This window comes from Trichoderma camerunense (assembly GCF_050948025.1).
Source record: "Trichoderma camerunense strain CBS 138272 chromosome Unknown V8C40scaffold_17, whole genome shotgun sequence".
Classification (NCBI taxonomy): domain Eukaryota; kingdom Fungi; phylum Ascomycota; class Sordariomycetes; order Hypocreales; family Hypocreaceae; genus Trichoderma; species Trichoderma camerunense.
In genome coordinates, this window is record NW_028145353.1 from 1 (window position 1) to 22,977 (window position 22,977).

At 47.9% G+C, this 22,977-nt stretch overlaps 8 protein-coding genes across 8 annotated transcripts; 5 read left to right on the forward strand and 3 right to left on the reverse strand.

The window, feature by feature from the left end:
• Positions 1 to 1,024: 1,024 nt before the first annotated feature.
• On the forward strand, positions 1,025 to 1,560 carry V8C40DRAFT_268883 (uncharacterized protein; the record flags this gene model as incomplete). Its single annotated transcript, XM_083220007.1, has 2 exons — positions 1,025 to 1,382; positions 1,436 to 1,560. The coding sequence occupies 2 exons, from the start codon at positions 1,025 to 1,027 to the stop codon at positions 1,558 to 1,560; spliced, it is 483 nt and encodes a 160-aa protein (XP_083069683.1).
• Positions 1,561 to 2,438: 878 nt separating this feature from the next.
• On the reverse strand, positions 2,439 to 3,743 carry V8C40DRAFT_252966 (2EXR domain-containing protein). Its single transcript, XM_083217493.1, has one exon. The coding sequence runs from the start codon at positions 3,694 to 3,696 to the stop codon at positions 2,488 to 2,490; it is 1,209 nt and encodes a 402-aa protein (XP_083069684.1). The 5' UTR covers positions 3,697 to 3,743; the 3' UTR covers positions 2,439 to 2,487.
• Positions 3,744 to 3,903: 160 nt separating this feature from the next.
• On the reverse strand, positions 3,904 to 4,334 carry V8C40DRAFT_252967 (uncharacterized protein). The gene has a single exon (XM_083217494.1). The coding sequence runs from the start codon at positions 4,214 to 4,216 to the stop codon at positions 4,043 to 4,045; it is 174 nt and encodes a 57-aa protein (XP_083069685.1). The 5' UTR covers positions 4,217 to 4,334; the 3' UTR covers positions 3,904 to 4,042.
• Positions 4,335 to 7,634: 3,300 nt separating this feature from the next.
• Positions 7,635 to 9,672, forward strand: V8C40DRAFT_252970 (uncharacterized protein). Its single transcript, XM_083217495.1, has 3 exons — positions 7,635 to 7,861; positions 8,001 to 8,893; positions 8,961 to 9,672. Exons 2-3 carry the CDS (start codon positions 8,113 to 8,115, stop codon positions 9,392 to 9,394), a joined length of 1,215 nt encoding a protein of 404 aa, XP_083069686.1. The 5' UTR covers positions 7,635 to 7,861; positions 8,001 to 8,112; the 3' UTR covers positions 9,395 to 9,672.
• V8C40DRAFT_252974 (Alpha/Beta hydrolase protein) lies at positions 9,602 to 11,661 on the reverse strand. Its single transcript, XM_083217496.1, has one exon. It carries the CDS (start codon positions 11,315 to 11,317, stop codon positions 9,704 to 9,706), a length of 1,614 nt encoding a protein of 537 aa, XP_083069687.1. The 5' UTR covers positions 11,318 to 11,661; the 3' UTR covers positions 9,602 to 9,703.
• A 264-nt stretch (positions 11,662 to 11,925) lies between these two features.
• V8C40DRAFT_252976 (RNA dependent RNA polymerase-domain-containing protein) lies at positions 11,926 to 16,562 on the forward strand. The gene is made up of 3 exons (XM_083217497.1): positions 11,926 to 15,388; positions 15,490 to 15,819; positions 15,876 to 16,562. The coding sequence occupies exons 1-3, from the start codon at positions 12,426 to 12,428 to the stop codon at positions 16,384 to 16,386; spliced, it is 3,804 nt and encodes a 1,267-aa protein (XP_083069688.1). The 5' UTR covers positions 11,926 to 12,425; the 3' UTR covers positions 16,387 to 16,562.
• Positions 16,563 to 17,225: 663 nt separating this feature from the next.
• Positions 17,226 to 19,752, forward strand: V8C40DRAFT_252977 (F-box protein). The gene is made up of 3 exons (XM_083217498.1): positions 17,226 to 18,570; positions 18,657 to 18,880; positions 18,966 to 19,752. The coding sequence occupies exons 1-3, from the start codon at positions 17,848 to 17,850 to the stop codon at positions 19,171 to 19,173; spliced, it is 1,155 nt and encodes a 384-aa protein (XP_083069689.1). The 5' UTR covers positions 17,226 to 17,847; the 3' UTR covers positions 19,174 to 19,752.
• Positions 19,753 to 20,507: 755 nt separating this feature from the next.
• Positions 20,508 to 21,874, forward strand: V8C40DRAFT_73778 (GPR1/FUN34/yaaH family-domain-containing protein). The gene is made up of 5 exons (XM_083223368.1): positions 20,508 to 20,905; positions 20,995 to 21,084; positions 21,173 to 21,396; positions 21,461 to 21,645; positions 21,716 to 21,874. Exons 1-5 carry the CDS (start codon positions 20,727 to 20,729, stop codon positions 21,860 to 21,862), a joined length of 825 nt encoding a protein of 274 aa, XP_083069690.1. The 5' UTR covers positions 20,508 to 20,726; the 3' UTR covers positions 21,863 to 21,874.
• The last annotated feature ends 1,103 nt before the right edge of the window (positions 21,875 to 22,977 follow it).

Consider the following 22,977-nt stretch of genomic DNA (forward strand, 5'->3'; position numbering starts at 1 on the left):
TATTAAAAAGTATTAGTAAACTTTTATATATAAAAACTTATATTATTAATTAAAAATAAATAATAATTAAAAAAAAAAAAAGTATTTACTAAGGTAAAAGAAAAAAATAAATACTTATATATTAAAATAACTTAATCTTAAAGATAAAATTAATAAAAAAAAAGTATTATATTATAACTTAATTTTTATAATTATAATAATAAACTTATAAAGTAAGTACTTTTAAATAAATATTAAACTACTTAACTAATTAAAATTAAGTTAATAAAAATTAATAATAATTTATATTAATTTATTTTTAAAATTAATAAAAATTATTAATAATTTATAATAATCTAAAGTATATAATTAAATATATAAATTTACTTTATATTACTTATTAAAATACTTAAATAATTAATTATTATTAATATAATAATATTTAAATTAAATATTTAAATACTTCTCTCTATAGTTAATAATAAAATTACTTATCTACTAACCTAACTACTTTACTAATATAAACTATAGAACTATTCTAAGGTTTATCCCTTAGGAACAGCTAACCTATAGTACCTATAGGACCCGGTTCGTCACAGTTTGGTAATAGAGTCACTCCTCCTCGACCCATTGGGCTCGTGTAGATGCGCCAAGCTTCTGCAATTTTCACGTTGTAGGCTCAGCCTCGTCCATGATAAGATAGGAGTCCATGCATGGTACATCGTTCTTTTTCCATCGTTCTTCGGAAGAGAGAAAGATATTTATAAAACCTCTGCCCTCCTGCCCCCTAATAGCAATCCAGATTCGTTGCATCTTGCTTCAGTCAACCAGCAAAGATGAGCGCTACTAATTTCACGCCTGTCTATTTGTACAATACGAAGTTCTTCATGAACCCGAGCAATGTCGTCAATCTCTCTTGGCCTAAAGTGTCAGAGGCATTTGCCGAGCCCTTAACATCACACGTAATTTCTTTCCCTGGTTACGATTGGACTGAGCCTTATCCAGGAAAGAGCGTCATTGACGAGGGTCACACGATGGGGGTTTGATGATATCTGACGATTTTTTCGTGGATGAACTCGCTGGGAATAAGTCTACCACCGTCCTGACTGGGTTGAACTTTAACATCCCCAAGAGCATGAAGTCTAATGCAAAAGCCTTGCTCATGCATCCTTCGTGGTACATCTGTCGCCACATCTTCATCTCGACAAATGTCGCGATAAAGAAATCTGGAGATGAAAACACTTGTGATGCACTCCCCTTGGACTGCAAGAATGACCTCGCCGCCGCTTTGACTAACGACTGGGGCTATAAGAATGAGGATTCTATGTGTTCCCAGCACATAGCTGATCCTATCCCCCAGAGTTGCGTTGGTACATTTGGATTCTCTCGCCAGGACATCTTGAGTATGTGTATTAAGAAAACACGCAAAGTGCAGATATTTCTGACCACTTATCAGCTATCAACAGCACTACCTTGGCCGATCCGGTGCTTGGGCCTCTGCAGGCAAACTCAAACCCGCAGCAATACGGCTGGCGCATTGGAACTGGTTATCACCACCATCTTGATCCTGTTGCCCGTTAACTCGCCTACAACAGGACTTATCTCGTGGCAACAGTTTGGGGCTTTAGCAGGGGAACCAATCCTACGACCAAAAGAATCCCAAGAGTTACTTGGGCCTGCATGTCCGGCGGAGACCCCTGGAAGGATCCTGTTCTTCATCATTATCCTGATCCCCCTCCGCATTCGCATGGCATTTCCACATCTACCAAGCCGCTTTCATCTGCTACTACATCTAGCGGGACAGTTTTTACTGCCACGACATCCAGTGAAATAACTTCGTCCACCACCACCTCGAGCGGGGCAGGTTCATCTACCACCGCTACATCTGGCGGGTCAATGTCAACCAAGTTGGATATGCCAATCATATACGTACTCGTCGCAATGTTGATAGCAGGCTTTGTTTTGAGCGGCTGTGCGTGATTGTCCCCACCAGGGCGTTAGCTTCAATGTTGGAAGCTTAAATCTACCTGTATATTGCGCGGATGTAATTAAGTCTAGTTGTTAGTAATGATGGGACCTTGGTGTGCGTGATTTCCACTTTCAACTTGGTTGCGCCTTACAGATAGCATTTGTTCCAATGTCATTTCTTGCACTGCCTCCGACACTATCAGTGAACAGCTCAGCTGAAACAACCAATGCCAAGTAAGTTAAGTGAGTGTTAGTGGCATGTCCAATGCATGCTGGTCCTGCGAGTGACGGATGCACCGGCTAGATTTCCTCAAACAAGGCGGACAGTTTCGAGTGGGCATCTTTCTATCCAAGCCAACGTGGTAGCGTTTAACTGATCAGGTCATGACACCTTCTTGGCATCTAAAGATTGCTCATTGTGGAGAGAGCTTGAGAGCTACGAGTGATCTTTAATAACTGGTGGATAGCTCCACCAACGATCTATTGTAAAGCCCGGGGAAAGATATCTTGTATTAATCTATCATAAGTCTTATCTATAATTCATGAAAGTTCCGGAAGATCAGCATACGTAAGTGTGGTCCTAAACCAGGGACTATGACCGCCACGTGGAATACCCATGTCGCGTTCCACGTGAATATCGTCGTCGATATCACATTCATCGGTGCAAAGAATAAACTGTATCTTTGGTGTGATTCTTGGCAACTCTTTCTTCGCTTGTATCACCCATGGGTGACGGTCATTGAACACGTTTGTTTTCTTCGGCTCTTCTTTGTTGTTCATGTAGAGGATAGTGTGGTTATCCAAAAGTGGTGGGCTCCAGGCCAAAGCTGGATCCCCATCGATTGGGATAAAATGTTTATTCCTATACTTCGCTCGCAGCCATGCGTAGGTCATCATGAACCAATCCACCTTTTCTCTCCAGTTTTGCACTCGACACTTGAAGTCGGGCGCCAGCACGGAGTCGAATTGCTTGCGGACATGGAGTCTCTTGTTGTTGGAGCGGCAGCCGTTTTGAAAGAGATCATGGAATGCCCTTAGCCTTTTGCCGTCATCACAATCGACAAGTTGCACGGGCGCATCGAGAAGTAGGCCGAATAGGCCAGAGTCTGCAGCTTGCGCTTGAGTGGCATGAATGCAGATGAAAGCCAAGGTGGCAGATTGAGAAACTCTTGTATATGGCCTCTCTGAAAAATTTGCAAACTCGTTGTATGGGTCGTCCATACTGGGCATGCCGCGCGGTCTGGCTCTCTCGTGGATTTCAAGATGAGGGTAGTCTGAAAACTCATCGAGTTCTGGTGGCGGGTCCAGGTTAAATGGGAAAAAGTATTCGGCTCTCAGCGCAAGTGGCATCATGTCTAGTCGATTGAATCCCTCCTCAAAAAACTCCATGACGATGTGTATATCATCACCTTCCCAGCATGACATGCCATCACAGTTGAGGTTATAAAAGTCCAGGCGAGGTTGGACCCATATGGGCCCCAGATTAAACCAGTAGTCCTGCAAGACTAACTTGCCCCATTTTCTAACCACCCCCCGCGATTCGCGGCAGACGGAGGCAATGAGCGGCAGGGAAGCATTCCGCTGAGACGATCGCATAGACCAGCACATCTGCTGTCTTTGGATCTCTCCAAGAGAGAGGGGATCGTCTCTTTGTACGACCCTATGAGGAAGACAGTTGAACCAAATTTTCAGGCGAATTTCTGGAGGAAGGCGGGAAAATTGGGGGAATTCAGTTGACTGAGCTGCCATGTTAGGCAAGTTTTAGTGTCGGGTATATCCTTTAGAAGTGATGTTGGGTGGAGATGAGATCGTTCGAGCGGGGCGGGGTTGAGGATCCATACCTTAAATACCCCTGCTCGAATCAAAATGACTAAGCTTTGTAAGATCACATGAGATATGCATAACTCAGATGCATAACAAGACAGCTTGATATTTTTAACATCTATCTCATAGCCTGACTTATCCTAAAAGTGATTGCCGCGGGGCTCTCTTCATGGTGAAGGTGTCCTGCCCATGTCCTTGTATATCGATTGTTGAATTCTGTAATGTAGCCTTCATAAGCTATACAATAAGCTAACTATCATGGGATTCTTTATCAATGTTTGGTTTGGCGACCAGACACGGCGCTACAAGAATTAAACTTTACATCAAACTCCTGAAGTTGTGTCGAAATACGCTCTTTTTCTCTAGTTTCAGCTTCCGCTTCAGTAACAGCTTTCCCTTGTGTCAGTCCAAACCCAGGCGGCGACCGTTGTTGGTCCGTGGGCATCTCCCCAACGTGGCCAAGAAATCGATCAAGGCTGTATGTGGAATTATCGAGAATGTGGTGGACGATGATGATTTGGCTGTTGACTGTGGTATTTTCGGAATCGGTAGCACTAAGTGGCGTTGTTATTAGTACAGGTATCCTTGAACAGCTGTGTACCGCAGTGCAGGGAAAAGTGATGGATAGTTCGAGATTGGGGTACTATAATTGCGAATAAAGGGCTTCAGCTACTGCAAAGACAATACATACGAGTTACTACCATCAACAGTGCGGGTCGATGAAGGAGACATGGTTGTAAAGCTGTAATGGTTGCTATACAGATAGTTCCAAGAGTAAACGGACGAGACTTTGAACTAGGTTATGGCGTAAATTCAATGAAATAGGTGGTATAGTCAAGATTCAAGGGCTGTGTCGCTAATGACGTGACATATGAGGGGAGGTAGAATATATAGGGACGAGAGAGACTTCTCCAACAGCTGCATCAAGATCAGCGCTCCTCGACACTCTTCTCTTCCCGTGTAAAACCCCCTGTCGGTTCTCTTTCGCATCCCCATCTGTTTCCAGATTAGGTTTGATAAGAGCCGGGGCTCAACTTTCGTTTGTGGGCGAACGGATCAAGGTAGGCGAGAAGTACATCCTTGGCATATCCCTTGTGAGGCTTAAGGCTGAGGACATGGGGATGAATGCGCTTCATATACATACCTAGAACATGCTCTAAATATACCTCAAGCTACTCGTACATCTGTATATTTCCCTTACATAAACTGTGTCGGTCAGTTGTTACAGCCTGCCGGTTCTGAGTCTACTAAACGGAAGATGTACCCATTAGTGTAAAGGAAAGGAGCATCGGATATAGCTAGATCCTAAAATATTCGGCCGACCATTCGTCAGAAGAAGTAAGACATCTGGCTGCGGTGTAACCTACAGGTCCAATTAGTTTCCCAGTAGATACGCCTCAATTCCCTGCCCAGACCAGCTGGTCAAATTGGGCATCAACCGGATGGTAGGTTTCCCGTCCCCGTTCCCGTGAAACTTGAAGGGGGGAACTACGTTGTGCAATCTACTAGAACATAAGGTACACAGTCTACGTGCAAGTATAAGTAAGAGACATACGGCAACTACAAGTGCCCAATAGAGATCAAAGCCACTTCCTCCTGATTGGTAAGACCGTCTATGTGATTCGCAGTGTGAGATGGTCACGAGCCATTCTTATACTGCGTAACTCTCACGTTTGAAAGGCACGAGTACTGTGAATAGAATTCGCTTTCTTTGGCGGCCTACTCCGGCTTCTTAAAGACTCTCAAAATATACTTGTAGTTAATGCAAGTATCTGAATTACATAAAAGAGAACTATGTGGAGTCCTCCAGATGTGGAAACAGGATTTACAAGGTACAGGGGTTGAGATCCAGGAAACACGACTCGGTGATCCGCGGGGGGTTCCGAAAGGTCGGGATAATGTGGAATTCTCTAGCTCTTGTTTTGATGGTTGCCTTAGGGTTCAGCTGGCGAACGGGCCTAGATTTAGATTGCAACGTTTTGAACAGTTCCGCGGCGGCAGCGGATGCGGCTACCTGCGCATCTAGTCGCGGTTCGGAGATAACGCGAGCCATGCTCTAGAACTGCCTATTGAAAAGCGCTTTATCTTTTGTCTCGAGTCATCTACGCGGACGTTACATTCAACTCTTTCGCCTTGTCTGGAGTCTGTGGCCTAGACTCAACAGCTACCTTAGCAAGGCTCGCTGTACTACATGACAAGCCAGCTAACCTGTAGGCAGTACTATTGATATGTCTATGACATTCGGCAGAGCTGGTGCCTGAGAGCACGGTTGGATAAACATACACTTTTAACAAGAACACTCAGCTCCTTTGCTGAGCGACGGCTGTTGTATGCGGGTTCACACTGCACAAGCACAGATCAGATTCAATGACTTGCTTGGCTCAGCCCGCTTCCCACGAAACGTCGCCCGTTATAGCACGGGGCATCTTGCGCTCCAAATCTTCGCCTGGAATCTGCAGGGTACCCATTACATGTATCCACAGCGCACTACCAGCCGGTACCACTGTCCCGGGTCTATGATCAATTGGATGGCATTTGTTTGCTGAGCTTGACCTGAAACTCTCGGTATGTAAGTTAGATGACAGCCGAGTTTCGGGCGTTGCGATTCAAGCCATGAGATGAGCACTAATGGTGATGGCTGGACGCTTTTACCACCACAAATGTATCCGCGCGGCTGGCTCCGAAGTATCAGGCTGTTTCGTATGCAGCGACCCGTTAGCTAGGATCTCTTTAGAGCAGATGCTCCAAACCTTTTCATTCAGCTTCATGTAATTCATTCCAGATTCGGTGGTGGCAACCTGCTAGTCTGGTGGCCTTTGTCTTGCCTTGATGTCTCCTGAGGCCTGCAATGTCCACTCTCATCCCGATTGACGGCAGGCTGCATGTGTGCTGTGATCTGACGAGAAGATGAAGAGGCTAGAGAATACTGCCGCCTAGAACAGGGACCGGGGGGTGGATGAGCCATGAAGAATTAGGTTATGCATTATGCATGCATTCGATGCCTTAATTACATGCTGTATGTATTAATATCTTTGGTGCAGCGACAGGTCATGCGCATCCATAATCTTTCAGCATCCCGAGTCTCTATTCGTCAAGCCCACTGGCTGCATCCTGATGGATGAGGTTGAAGAAAACGTGAATTCCAAGATGGAACCCCAGACCTCAGCCATCTAAGAGATCAGTTGCAGTGAATCGCACCGCCATGAGTGAATTGGTGGTGACGCGCTCGGATTCACCTTCAAGGTTGACTTTTGCAAGTACCTGTATCGGATGAGCTGGCGAGCAAGTCGACATACTATCAACTGCATGCGAGAGATCCTGATGAGGACATAATTTTATGTTTGCACGAGTTAATGATTCACTCGACGTCAAACGATGTTAGCAGACACGATCGACTTGAGCACTCCACGAGGCCGTATTCCCTCCCAGCAATATGTATAAAATCGTGCTTTCTTTGCTAGTGCATGATGGCAGAAGATATATGTCATTTCGATCGCAATAGTATCAGATAACCCTTTCTATTCGCTGAGTATGTGAAAGGAACCATCAGGTTGAATAAAGATTTGAATGTGAGGCTGATCTGAACCAAACCTAATCATTGGGCCGCAATTATTGGAAGCATGTGTGCACCACTACCTAAGAAAACGCACTGTGCTGCACTGTGACATGTGCTAAACTATAGCAGGTGGCGTCCACTAAACTCACCGCTAACCTTTCCTGACGCCTTCCAAGTTTCTGTAAGCCACCGCTATTCAGCATCACCACACAGTACAAACCGATCAGGTACCAGCTGCGCCTACTGTGGGCCAACATGTACCTCATTCACATGGCACGAGTGATTGATGCCTTCAAGCTCGACGATTCGGATGTTTCCTTCTTTCTGTCTCCCGCATATTTAGGCATCGGCATCTTATCTTTTCTTCCAGCTCAGCTCAGCTCAGCTTCCCATATTTTTCCTCTCCCACCCATATTTACGATCGTTTCAACATCATCACCGTCATCTCTCGATTTGCACTCTGAAATCCGTTCACTGCAATCGTTCCTGTTCTACTTCCTTCTTTTCTTTCAGCAGAGGCACATGCAGCTTTTAGTACGTCATCGGCAGGTGGACTATTTTAACTCTTTGTACCCAAAAGATTCCGATCCCGTTGGGCAGCTCTCGCGCACAAGAATATCGAACGCTGCATCCTGCAAATCGCCCTAAATTACTCACTTCTGCTTTTTTCCAGACTCCGGGGGCTCTCATCGCCTTTTCCGTTTCCTTTCACCTTTGCTCGAGCGGCCTTCTCTATCTCCTCATTCTTGTATCACCTATCACGCTTGCTGCGACTGCGGCTCACCATGGACTCCCCTCACATCAAATTCGAGATTCCCGATGAACATCGAACGTTTTCGCCTTTCCCCCGCCTTCCGCCTGAGCTCCGTCAGCAGATATGGAGAGAGGCCGTGTCGACCCCGGGAATGAGCTTTGTCAAACTAGAGAGCAGGGGCCGGAACTGGAGATGGGTGTCGTTGAATAGGCCATTTTCACAGGCCATTTCCGATAGTGGCTCCAGCAAGAGCGACGACGTTGACGAGATCGCTTTGGAGGTCAAGAATGAAGTTGCTCCCCGGCGGTTGTGGGATACGCGCCTCGTTCCCATGTCAGCAAACCAAAAGTCCGATATTTCCAGCTATCATGGCCTTAACAAACAGCTCTCAGCACTCCTCACGACATGTGGAGAGTCTCACGACATGGTCAACAACCTGATGCGCAAGAAAGGCGCTGTTCGCTCAAGCAGCGGCAAGCTGGTGGCCTTGGCAGGCTCATCTGACATCATCTTTCTGGAATATTTCCCTTCTGAGCTCTTTGAAAGCGGATGCAGCTACGACATCGACCCCAACTGTCCCAGCTTAGACAACATTCGACGAGTGGCGGTGCGATACTGCCACCAGTGGCAGGAGAAGCCAGTACCTTCAGTATGTCCCTTGTGCGGACTCGTCCATGAAGCCGCGAACAACAGCGTCATCTATCCGAATCACCTTTACCACTTTCTGGCAAGGCATTTACCCAATCTGGAGGAGTTTTATTTTGTAGACTACTTCCTCTTGCGCAAAGCGGCGCCATCAAATCCTGATCCTGGTGAGTAACTTGACCGTTGAAGTACTTGCTACCTCATTCTAGCGATTCTCATTCTCATATATAGCAGACAACTGGCCACCGCGCAAATACAAATGTGGCCCCCGAACATACTACGAAGCAGACAACAAAGCTTGGGACATGAAGCCACAGGTCCTTCGAATGCAGGAGTGGCTACAAGATAGATTCATCCGATACGCCAAGGCAAGCCAGCTGAGTCGTCACAAAAGCCCCGAAAAGGTGCGATTTGGTGTTTTGGCATGCGAGTGGGATATTGCCCCGCCAGTATCGCTCAAGACGCAACCTGCACCACCAGCTCCCAAGGGTCGTAACAAGCGTATGATGTACGAAGATCATGCGCTGCGTCGGCAGCGGCTTCGCCGGAAGTCACGAAACGCAAAGCCGGTGAGCCCAAACGTGGTAGCTGCCAATGTGCCATTTATCTTTGGCAACCCAGACAATTCGTTTGAGTTTACGTTTGAGTTGGACTGGAGGCGGATGTAATGGCGGCGGTACTTGTGATTCAGCTTGTGATTCAGCAATCAGGTGATTTTAGGGATTGGGTGATTTGTGTCACGGAATGGAATCCGGCGGCTCAGGCGCAAACGGAGTACGGTTTTTATACAACCCATGGTCAAAAGGCACCTGGGAAACAAGGGAAACGCGAGCTGTAAAATAGCATTATTGAGTTTAGAAATACCCTAAAGAATTGGACGGTTATTATTGTTAACTTTATTGACTACACTCCTTTTTATACATATTCTAGTTTTCTACTTTTTTACACCTATATAGATCTCTATCCAAAACTATTCGTTACAATTGGTATACTACATTTTGGATAGCTTCCCAAAATGCCTGTGGGTCCTCAGTCATGGGCAAATGTCCTGTGTTGGGGACAATCCTGAGTTCAGCGCCGTCTCCATAAAGGCCCTTGAATCCATCCATTGCCTTAACTAGTGCTCCATTCGCATCTCCCTCTCCGACGACAAAAACACAGGGAAGGTGGCTAGCGGGCATGTCAGGCTTCATGTCATAATCTGAAAGAGCCGTGCAGCTGTGCTTGAATCCCTCAACGTTGTTTCCAGCAACCATGTCAGTCATGAACTTGACGAGCTCAGGTTTCTCCATGGAAGCAGGGTGGAACCAGCGGGCGACGGTGCGGTCGGCCAGGTCCTTGATGCCTCGACCGGAATCCTGTTCAGCCATGGCGACGCGGTCTTTCCATGCCTGGGAGTTTGCGGCGGAGGAAGAGGCGTTGAAGTCGCATGCGATGAGACGGTGGAGGCGGGTGGGGTATTTGAGGGCGAATTTAAGGGCTGTGGCGCCGCCCATGGATACGCCTATGAGGGTGTGAAGCTTTGGGATGCGGAGAGCGTCGAGGACGGTGAGGAGGTCATCGGCGAGGGTGTCAAGAGTGGCGGAGACGGGTGGTTGTGGGATAGAATGGCGGCCACGGGTATTGTAGCGGAGGATGCGGAGAAGGGGGCGGTTGACTTTGAGGATCTCGATGAAGGCGTCCCACATGTGGAGGGAGGTGAGGAGAGAGTTGCAGAAGGCGATGGTGGGAGCGTCAGGGGAAGGGTTTCCTTCAAGACGGTAGGGGATAGAGAGATTGTCTGGGGTGGTGATGAAAGAGGTGATGACGGGGGTTGGGCTGGCGACGGTGGATGTCTTGGTGTCTGGTGAGGCGAAGGATGCTGTTGCAGGGAGCCTGGACAAGTGGTCTAGATCTCTTGGAGCTGGGCCAAAAGTGTAGAAGAGGGAGTATATGCGCCTGTTCCTGGATGCGACGGAATTCTCAAAGTCGTCGTTGCTCCAGGAGGAAGTGGTAGCGTTTTGTTCTGCCTCCTGGAGTCCGTTTTCCTTCGCAAAGTCATGGAAAGACAAGTACTTTGTGGGCTGGTCGGACTCGAGACTCGAAGTCTTGAACAGGCGACTTCTCAGCCAGCCGGGGATTTTTGACATGAAGCCGACATGCTCCTCGATGAACCACTTTCGGAACAGGTCACTGGCCTCGGGGGTATCCTTGAGGGTGACTTCGGTAGCTACAGCCACGAGACCTTCTGCCTCGTCATCCGTCAACTTCTCAACAGGCATAAACAGCGGAGATTCCGCGACGTGGACCAAGTCATAGAAGTACCGCTTCACGTCAACCTGGCCAATGGTGGCTGCTTCTCTCGGGGAGCGGTTTGCACGCAGGGTCAAGTAAGTCTCGGTCTCGAGATGAGCCATGTCCGTAACATCGTAGGCGGCGAGGAACTCGGGCTGCTTGCCATCTGCGGCTTGATAGCGGAGGCCGTTGCTGAAGATTTGCGGGAGGCGCAGTCGCGTTGGGCCGTGTTCGTTGTTGTACCACTCGTGGAACTGGTCAAGCGAGAGGCCGTCGTGAGGCTGCATTGTGACGTAGAGGTTGCCGGGGGTCGCCATTGTGAAGGTGTAGTTGGTTGGTTGGTGGGTTTGTTTGCTGTCAACGGATCCTACGCTTTTCTTTTCTTTTTTTCTTTTCCTCTCTCTTGTTGACGAAGTGGGATTAAAGAGAGAAATTAAATATACAAGATTATTTTACAGAGATGAGTGAGTTTTTGAAGCCTCATCTTATGAGTTGAGGCGTTGCCGGATAAATATTCAATCGGGCTGCCCCGCGTATGTTGGAGCTCTCGGCAATTGGGGACGGTTGGAGTTGGAGCTGGAGCTGCCCCACGTGGGTTCGGAAAGATTCGCCGGATGCTGACCGGGGAGTTAATGGCAGGGCCCTGAGACGCCAACCAAACGAGTTTAGCATTTCCTTGTTGTTATATCAATTTCTAGATGGGCATCTCATCGTAGTATAGATACCTAAAATCCATGGATATCTGATAGAATCCGATAACATGATGCGGGGTTTTAATCAAGTGATATTCACGTGCTGGGAGCAACCCGGAAAGAAGCAAGCAACCGCCTAAGTGCTGCACCAATCCTTTTCCACCGCCTCACAACCATTATTTCACTGCGCCAATCCTCCTCTTCCGCCTTATCTACCGCAAATCAAACTGAAACAACAAACGACGGCCTCTCAGCACACCACGTCGGCTCTCTCATTCTTCCCCGCTGTCTCGACAGGCCGCGTAGGATCCATCTGTCAAGTCACCGTGCAGCAACTAGCCCACCATGGGCTCATTTTACCAGGCATCCGCCGCACAAAATGTCCGTTTGCACGCCCCGTGCGACCTTCGCGGGCCTCCCGCATGGTTGGCCTGCTGGAAGAGAACCAATAAAGCATCCCCACAGAGCAAACGGAGAGGGCCAAACGCTCGAGTCCACCAAACAGCCTTGATTAACCCCTCCTTTACCGCCGTCATGCTGCAAGGCTGCGCGGGTCGAGACCCTTCGTGATCGAGTTGTGTTGACCACCTACGCTAGTCCATTTTACGTCTCCGTGGGCGAGAGAGCGAGACATCATCTTTAAGAAGCCGTTGCAAACCGCCCTTTTTTTTCTCGTTTTTTCTCTCGATGCCGCAAGGCCAGGAAGCGGCAATCGTTCCCTGCCAACGCCACGATGGAGGTGTTTCTGAATAAAGTGCCGCAGGGTTTGTCAGATGATCAACTTCGTGCTGAACTTGAGCCACATATGAAAAAATTAAGTGTCCTCGACTGGCACTGCGACAAACCTCTCAATAAACCTCATGCCTGGATCACCTTTCTCGAAGAGGACGATGGAGGGAAATTTCTTCAAAGTCATGGGGTTGGCACTCGCATCTCACCACAGGCCGCAGGTCGCCAAAATTACAACAGCCATTTCAGACCCCAGCACAATGAAATCGCAAGATTAATCCTCTTCAAGACACAAATCTTTGTCAAGAAGAGCAACAGACGAGCTGACGAGACTATGCTTATGCACCTCAAAATACAAAAGGATGAACGAAAGGCAGAACAGCGGAAGCCAGAGAAACGGAAGCCAGCCGCCGTTGATCGCAACCCAAAGGCACCCGCTATCAGCTCAGAAATTCGCCATATCGGATGCGGAAAAAATATTTTTACACAAGAATCTGATGTCTTGACATTTGTCGAACAGAGTGGCCTCCTCGTCCAGGGTGTGGCCAAGTTTGGACGACGCTCTTTGAGGCTTACGCTCTCAGGAGATTGCAATTACCGCGTTGATATTTCTTACGATATTATCCAAGATCTCGTCACCGAGGCATCTGATGCGTCAATGACTCTCGTCTTGACAGAGGTGCCAAGATTTTATGCTCAGCAAATGTCATCGAAATATGTCAAATGGGAGCGACAACCATTTTTGGGCCTGTGGCCTGCGCATCAGAAATATGTGGCTCACTGTTTGGTTTACCGCATAACACTTGCGGCGAATTATGCGGAAACTCTCCAGGACTTGAGATCTCGAAAAATCATTGTCGTTACGAGACAGCATCTGCCTGTGCAAAGGAACCCTCTACCCTATGAGGAAGACTATTCCACCTGCATGAGTAGATTCGAAGGTTCCATCCAAAACGCCAGCAATTCAAGACTACGACTACTACCATTTGCAGTACTATTTCAGCTTCAGGCTTTGGTATGGAATAACTACTTGCATCCAGCAACGGCGCTTAAAATGCTGGAAATCATGGACCGGATTGCCAAGGACTGCAAGAGGGCCGGAGAACAGCTGCCATTCACCACTGACTCGATGAAGCAATTGTTCCAAAACATTCCATACCCGTGCCCTGGGATAGATCCACAGCATCTCCTTGCAAGAAAACTGGTTGAAGATGTGATAGAGGTAGAGCAAATGCATCGGGCAGAGGATCCGATGCGCACCTCGCCCTATGGCCCACGACTCTCGGAACAACAGGCTTGGGTGTTGAAGATCATGGTCACCCCAACTCGCATTATGCTACATGGACCTGATGGCGAGAACAAAAACAGAGTCTTGAGGATGTTCCCGCAGCATTCGGACTACTTTGTCCGAGTCATATTCGGTGACGAAGACGGTCAGGATCTGGCATTGCTGCCCAGCGTGAATAACTCGGCAATTTTTGAACGATATCGGAAAATCATGAAAGACGGGATTCATGTTGCTGGCCGAAAGTTTGAGTTTTTGGGGTTCTCTCACTCCTCTCTTCGCTCTCACTCGGCGTGGTTTTGCGCACCCTTTGTCGACAAGATGGAGCTTCAGAACAACAACAGCATCATCAAGTCGCTGGGCGATTTTAGCGACATTCGCATCCCAGCAAAATGTGCCGCGCGTATCGGGCAAGCCTTTTCCGAAACGCCTGATGCAGTGGATATTCTTCAGTGTGGCATTGAGATCAAGTACATCCCTGACGTGAAAACGGCTGACGGAAGCCGGGTATTCAGCGATGGGGTTGGCACCATCTCGTCGGATGCTATGGAGGAGATTTGGGACCACCTCACAGCGACAAATTCGACGCCAACCTGCTTTCAAGTCCGCCTTGGAGGGATCAAGGGAATGCTCTCACTCGACTCCAGGCTCAAGGGCAAAGTAATTTGCATACGGAAAGAATCCATGATGAAGTTTCCAAGCACGGACCAAACTAGTTTAGGCATTTGTGACACGGCCTCAAAGCCGCTACGCCTTGTTTTGAATCGCCAAACAATCAAAATTTTGGAAGATATGGGGACAAACACCGAGTGGTTCATAGATCAGCAGAACAAAGCTCTCGACATACTTCGAAATGTCACCGCCTCAGCACCAAACACCAGCGCCTTTTTGGAGCATCAACTTGTGGGCACACATGTGGGGTTTCCCAAGCTCATCAAGTACTTGAAGAAGGTTGGAATCGACTACCGGCGAGACAAATTCATGAAGAATGTGGTAGATCACACCATTCTTCGAGAGTTGCGTCTACTGAAGCACAAAGCACGGATTCCGGTCGACCAAGGGGTGACTCTATTTGGCATCATGGACGAAACGGGATATCTTGACGAGGGCCAAATATACGTCACTTTTGATTCAAGTTATGACAAGGCCCAGGGTCGAAAGAAGCGGACAGTCAAGGACGGGTTTGTGCTTGTCACACGTTCACCTGCCCTCCATCCCGGAGATATTCAGCTTGCTCAACTGACGACGCCGCCGCCGGGGCATCCACTTCGTGATTTGAGAAATTGCGTCGTCTTTAGTCAGAAGGGGGATCGCGATTTGCCAAGCCAGCTGAGCGGGGGAGACCTCGATGGAGATTTGTACAGCATCTTCTGGGATCCCTTTGTCATCCCAAAGAGTTACTTTACCCCAGCCGATTATCCAAGAGTTACACCGCCGGCACTGGACCGAGTGGTGACGCGTGAAGACATTGCAGACTTTTTCGTCAAGTTTATGGAGAGTGATATCCTGGGCATGATTGCCAACAGACACCAGATTTTTGCAGACTTCAAAGAAGAGGGAACAGTTGATCAAGAGTGTACCAAACTCGCAGAGCTGCACTCAACCGCAGTCGACTACTCCAAGACGGGTATTGCAGTGACAATCCAAGAACTACCCAAGGCACCACGTGGCCGCCCAGATTTGTAAGTACCATTCGCTGTCCTATGCCCTCCACAAGAGTTGTTTGATTGAGCATGCCAATTTGGAAGAGGCACAATTTCTAACTTTCGCTGTTTCTTGGTAGCCTTGCGCCTGCTCCTCCCACCCGTTTATACGATCGAGGCGAAATCGATCACATTGGAGATCCCGAATCGGATGGAGATGGTGAGGATGAGATGGGTATAAATAAGCAAATATACTACAAATCTCAGAAGATATTGGGCGAATTGTATCGCGGTGTGGACGAAGAGAAAATCTGGGTTCACGATGTCCAGCGCCCGGTGGCAGCGAACGGTCCTTCTCCATGGGAGCAGTTGAACACGCATGTGCGCGCTGCTCTAAAGGAGGAAGGATATACCGTGTCAGACGTTGACTATACTCATCAGATTGATGACGCATGGAAGCTTCGTGAACTGTACGATCCCCCCCTCCATCTCAATATTTTGAAGCAGCTAACTGGGGTTGAAATAGGTATCAAACGCAAGTCTCCAATTCCATGTGGCAGTTTTCAACCAGTCCTCGCGCTCCCATCAGTGAAGTGGAAGCTTTTTGCGGGTCAATTCTGAACCCTAGAGGCAGCCAAACGCGGCGGCAACGAGATTCATCCATCAAGCTGAAGGAGGAGATGGACAGAGTCATGAATTTCTTTGCGAAGCTTATACGCGATCGTACTGGGGGTGCTACGGGTACTGCAGATGACGCGGCGTCGGTCGCAACGGATGATGACGGGCAAAGTGAGAGGGAAAGAATGAATGCCGTGGAACTGTGCTGGGCTTGTGTGGTTGTGGGGAGCGAGAAGGATGTCCAGGCTGACGGCCAACACGAGAGCGAGAAGCCGCTTCAGAGCTTCCGGGTGGTGGCGGCGAGCTGTCTGGTGAAGGAACTCAATGAGCTGTTGACTAGAAAGAGGCTCGGAAGGGTGGGAGGTTATCTTGGGGTTCGTTCGGGGCCTCGATACCATGGCGTGTTGCCAATCAGGTGATGATATTTACTGCATTTTGACGGGAGTTTGTACAATGTTTGATGATGCGCTTTATGAAAGATAGGATGGATGGAGTTGAGTCATGATGGATAACTATGTATGGGATAAACAAGAATGACAAATGATACTCTATAATGTGAAGAATACTGAAAGAGGCTTATCTTCAAGCAGCTAGGAGAGTCAATCACTCAGCTCAAAGTGAAGGCATTGTATTCACAGTGGCGGGATTATGCACAAATCGGCGGCAGCCCTTGCTATTCCTCGCGATCATCCTCCTGTAACTCTCGGAGCCTGCGGATCTGTGCGTGATTGGGAGATTCTGGTTGACTGTGATGACTGCTCTGTGAGTCCTCAAGTTCACGATATCATAGGGTACTACTAGGTACTCTTGTGTGGTGTTGCAAAGTACATAACGCGCCAGGGCGTCATACTGTAATTGGCTGTGGGTTAATGGGATTGGTGGCGTATACTTGGTACACATCACTTTCAATACAGGCACGGGCTACTACGGTGAAAATACTAGGAAGACTCCAGGTCATTTACAAACTTCAGGCACACATTGACATAATAAAGAGATAGCCAGCTGCGAACCAGCCACAAGCTGCGCCACCGAGTTCAGGATGGAGAGAGCAATCGCCGAGTCAAATTGGATTTTAGCTGAGGCTGGTGAAGTAGAAGAAATGTAAACAAGATTCTGTGCGGCGATTGGCTGGTCCCTTAAAGTTAGCAGCTGCTTAACTGCTGCCGAAACGGCGGATTATGCCGTCATCGCCTGCTGCCCTGCATCGCATCTCGTCGGCAGTTTCAGAGCATTCGCATCGCATCGCATCTCTGCATCTTCCATTTCCATTTTATCTTATCGCATTTTCTACTCGTCCAGCCTCACTTTGCCACCCGCTTGAAATACGAATATCCATTAGGCGGCCTCTTTTCTTTGTTTTTAATAGTGCCATTTGGCTGCCTGGTCGCAGAGGACAGCTGAAAACAGCCCGCCACTAGCGAGGCCGGTGAGGCTGAATCTAGGCACCTTGTTTTCTGCCTCCCACTTGGGATTTCACGATGTGCCGTCCGCGATAAAAGAAAATACGGGTCGCGCAATATCTTTTCGTCGGAAAACGACTTGTCTTCTCTTATTTTACATTTTATTTTCTTGAAGCTGTTTGCTTGTTCTGCTTGCTGGACGTCTATTTGTTCGCCCTTTTTAAGGCGGTTTGCCTCGGCCAATACTTTATAAGGCCGTGGGGCATACACTTTCTACAGAACCGCCGTATCTCACATTGCGAGTGGGTTATGGCTTGAGGAGCACAAACCCTATCAACAATAAGGATCAGAAGAGATAAAGGTTACGTGGTATTATCGATAGGAGCGACTTTTCTCTCGGCGACAGGCGCTGTATGAAGCGGGCGTCCTCCTTCATCCGCCTCATGCCGTGAGCCAAGGGAGTCAGAACGAGAAGCGAAGATGGACAACAATCAGAAACAGAGTCTGCGACAAAAAGTGGCGGAGCGATTCTCTGGAAGCACTCGATGCCTCCCAAACATCAGATTCACCACCCCCAGGGACAGAGAACCGGTCGAGATTGCGTTGGAGCCGCTATCATTTCAGAGGTCGCGCGGCAGCCATGGATTCATCCCACGACAGACGATGTTCTCGCGCTTCTTGCAGCTTCCGCCGGAGCTGCAGTTTAAAATCTTGGGATACCTCGACTTTGGCGAGATTCAACAGCTGCGGCAGACGTGCCGTCTATTTCGGAACAGCATCAACAGGGAGGTGACGAGGTACCTGTTTCCTCGTCTCAATGAATGGAAGCTGAGGACATGCTACATTTGCCTGAAATATAGGGAGGAAAATGAAATCGTGATGGGGAGCGCGTTGCATTTGGAATATCCGTTCACCAGTAAGTGCTTCGACTGCATAGCGAGACGGTCGTACTTCATGGTCGGAAAACAGTACACTCTGGCGAATTCGGAGGCCGTCTATGTGTGTCGCTGGTGCGGCGTTCCTGTGACGGTGGAGACGGGATGGAACCAGCCAGAGTATCATGTCCCTTGCTATGAAAAGTTTAAGAGGGTTATAGTCCTTCATTATACGATTGGGATGGCGCAGTGTATGGTAGTGCTTGCCGGTTCGGCGCTGTGTTGGCATTATTTCAAAAACCAGCTGATGGTGATAATCCCTGTCGCGGTGAGTGTGAGCCCCTGTTTCTTTTTGCTTGCTAATATTGCGGCCCTATGTAGCAAGTGTGGCGAGCTAACAAGATGTGTTAACAGTTTGCCTTCATCATGGGCTTCTGGGCGACTCTATTGAACTCCATCAGAGGCCATGCCATGAGAACATACCACTGGTCAATGCTTGTGGAGCTGCTTATTCTGGCTGTCTGGATACCACCAATGTATGAAGTTGTCAACAAGGCGATCGTCAATAGATCGACCAGCGATCTTCATGTGTCTCGGTCGGCGACATACTGGACTTTGGTCCTTATCGCGCTGAACATGTAAGTAGATACCTCCTGAACCAACGTTGCCGTGCTTCTTAGGGCGTCATACAATCACATTCAGTTAACTGACTTGTTGCTTCAGGATGTTTCGACTTTTGAACGCGATTGGAATGCTGATATTGTTCTGCGAGTGGAAGATGTGGCTCCGGTCGAGACCTGGAATTAGTTGGTTGAGGCGCATGGCCGGAAAGGCGATGATGGTGCTGGTGATTTGTGCCGATCCCCAGAGCCTACAGCAAGAGTACCCGGGGAGATGGTGGTTTAAGCGGCGGCCCCATTTCATGGTATAGGTAATGACTGGTCTCTCTTGTGGAATTCTTGGGGTACAGGGTGATCATTGGGAATGAGAATTTGGCGTTTTAGCGACTGGTGTGCAGCAGTAGTTTTACGGCATATACAGAGTGTGGGACAAAAGGGTTAGAGCGTGCAAATCTGGGAGAAACTTCATGCACGAACGGGCAATAGAGCAACCGATTGAAACGGATATACGGGAATAAGAAGAGCAAGAGTCCTAGAAGATGCAGCCACAGAGCCAATTCAATGCACAAAGACAAGAGAAGAGCTAGTCACGGCTTTTCTTGAGTGCGATTGGCCGAGTCGCTTGAGTCGGCTTTTGGTCTATTGGCGAATAGAGCAGAATCCGCGGATCAAGGACGAATTGGACGGACGACGGAGGATGTGGGCGTTTTTCGTTTTTTCTGGCTTGCATGGCCCATCGTACGAGCGGCGCTTTAGCTTGGATCGGATCCAAGTCAAGGGAGGACGGATGCCTGTCACTGTGGGGTAGAGCAAAGGCAAAGGATGGAGAAGTTTGTCCAGACTGTGTTGACAAATACATTACGTTATGAGGAGACAGAAAGATTCAATGGTTACTCTAGAATATTGATTCATTGTTTAATAGCAATTGGTTAAACAATTGTAGAGTATAACTGAATAGAGATTTTGAGTACAACTTCCAATTCCAAGCATGTGCAAGTCCAATTAAGAACAAGGGCCGCACCAGTTAAGCTCTCGGGCGAACGGAAAACAGTGGGTAAGTGGATTTTGCGGAGAAGGCAAAGGGGGACAAGTGGAGAGATTCAACCAAAGAGGGCCAAGCCGGGAAATCTGGGGTAAAACAAAGAAAGAAGCACGAGGAGGGAAAAATTGCTGGGTTGGGGAAAATGACAAAGTATGACGAGAGGAGCGACTTGCGACTTGTTGTGTGGAGGAGCGGGAATGGACATGTCCGCAAGTGCGAGATTGATTGACCGGGTTGAAATCTTTAGACAAGCTAGATTTTTGTGGGGGCTAACGGGAGATGACCTGATAGTCTGGGGGGGCTTGTTTTACGTACGGGGAAGAGGAGGAGTCATTGTATTGGGGGGGACTAATAGATCTGGGGTAAGGAAGATGCGTTGTTGATATCGGTCATCCGGGAGAAGAGCCCTGGTTCCGACTATTTTGGGGGCTGGGGGGGCGGTTGGTTGGGTAATCGGAACCTAGGAAGTTTTGGGGGCTTACTTTGCAGCTGGGAAAGGATTCGAAGCTACGAGGATGTTGCTTGTTTCCGGTCTCGTAAGTTTTCGTGCATGCTTGCGTGGCGTATTCTCTCTTTTGATGCTGGTTCCGGGACAAAGGAGGCGAGGATCGGAGAGTATTTGTTTTTTTTTTTTGATAAGGGGGCTTACCGTACATATATCTTGGGGGGATTTTGCATTCTAGACGGGGGTTAAAACCAAGGTTGTTTGCTCTTCTCTTTTCCGCCAGATTACAAGTGAAAGGGTTCTTGCTTTCTCTCTCTTCTCTTTTCAATAGACCTTTTGTCTTTGTTATACCGAGAAGAACAGACACATTATCGACAATGGCAGAGGAAAAGGGTCATGGCGTCGACTCCGACTCGGAGCGAGCCGAGGCGTTGAATAGATTTCGTTCCGCGGCAAGCATCAGCATGACACCCGAGTTGTTCGAGAAGCTGTACCTGGCGCCGCAGAGTAAGGTCAAGGGCCATCTCAGAGATACATTTGGAAACCCAACACCAATGTAAGTTGCTTAATACCCTTTTGTCTCTCTTCGTCACTATTGTAGACGATGTGATTAGATGGGACTGACTTATTGTGTCAATTGGATAGTGCTCTTGTGGGCTTCCTCATGGCTCTTACACCATTATCATGTGCCCTCATGGGCTGGCGAGGAGCAAGCGGTGGCGGCGCAGCAACAATGTACGTGATCACAACACCCTATCCCCCCCTTATCCTAAACACTATAACATTAAGACATCTGCTGACGTATGCCGTCTCCATCCTCCAGCCCGGTATACTTCTTCCAAGCTGGAATCCTCATGACAGTTGGCGGCCTCCTCGAATGGATCCTCGGCAACAGCTTCCCCGCCGTCGTCTTCACCTCGTTTGGCACGTTTTGGTTATCTTACGGAGGTGTTTTGAACCCGTCGTTTGCTGCGTTTTCTTCGTACGCAAAGGCGGGCGAAGATGGTACCGAGGGGCTTCAGACAACTGGGTTTAATGCCAGCTTGGGTAAGCCATCACATCTATATACACATATACATCATGACTTGTTATGCTAATCATGGCTGTATAGGCTTTTGGTTCCTCTTCATGGGACTGCTTAGTCTTGTGTTCCTTATCTGTTCACTGCGTACCAATGTCGCCTTCTTCATCATCTTCTTGACGCTCGTTATTGCTTTTGGGCTGTTGACTGGGGCCTATTGGGCAATGGCAGAGGATTTCGTGGGCAATGCTCATTATGCAAACAAGTTGCTTGTTGTAAGTGCAGCCTTTTGACGAAAAGAATTATTCTAAAAAACCGAGCTGTGTAAACTAACTTGCTTTCTAGGGAGCTGGCGCCTCAGCTTTTGTAACGTGTCTGGCGGGATGGTACATTCTGCTAGCCATTTCACTTGCGATAGTCGACTTTCCCATTCAGATTCCAGTGGGCGATTTGAGCAATGTGGTCAAGGGCAAATCGATCAGGGAGCGCTGATTTGCATTTAGTCGGTTTCATGCCTAAAAGTCTTCAAAATTGTTACTCTGTCGATATTGATGTCTGTTTGAATATGCACTTTGTTTCAATTTCATCTGTTTAGACGCAAAGATAACCCGTATCGTAACACTTTCCTTCATCTTGGCGTAAACGTGATTTGATATAGGCATAGCTGGGAGCAAGCTATCGTTAGGTAATATTACCTGCCACGCTTTGAACACAGTTTATGACGTTTCTAGCAGTGGAAAGGATCAGTATATGAATACAGCATGCTAACATTGACAATCTAGCTTGCTATATCTTCTACTTCGTTAACAATATCAGTGACGTCCAACATCAGTACCTTCAACCGCAGTCAAACTCGTAGACCTGGATATTTACGAAATATCTATGTGGTTTCCCCTTGCTCGTTAGGCAGAGTATCTTCAATACTAGATGATATGAATCCTTATTCCTACAGTATTCTGTTGGTATTGGGTTTCGTTTTTACCATGCATAAATTATACACGGCGTGTATAATATCTCCCCAATTTAATACTGCATGAGCAACTACTCAGCCAATCAAGATTTGTTCTCTCATTTACTATTCTCTATCACTAGTGCTAGTTAGTCTTATTCGCTTATGCCATTCAGCTTTCACCGTGTTCCCTTAGAAACGAGCCTCTCATGCTGTTCGATCCTCGACTCTCTTCTTGTAATCTTCAGTTGATCAAAGAGGTATTACGCTCCATCCAACAATTTGAAATTCACAATCAAGACTAACCGTTATCCACACCTGAAATTATCCTGAATATTCACATACATATGCCAGCACACAGCTAGCCCCGATCCATCCCTCTTCACCTGCACATTCTCTCACCGCTCCCTTGTTCATGATAGTGCCTACGCACAGACATGAGAACATCACTTGCAAGTGAGTTCTATTCCGCTCCCCATTCCGCCCCCTTCCACTTACCATAGAGTGAATAGCACAGCATCGGCTCTTTCTTGTGCTGCAGCTAATCCAAACTACGCTCACCTTGTTGTTTCCTTTCCCCTTTCAGCAAGCTGAATTGAACTCCTCGCATCACATCTAACAGCCACCCCCTCAGTTCGGTCACTATCAAGCGAACTAA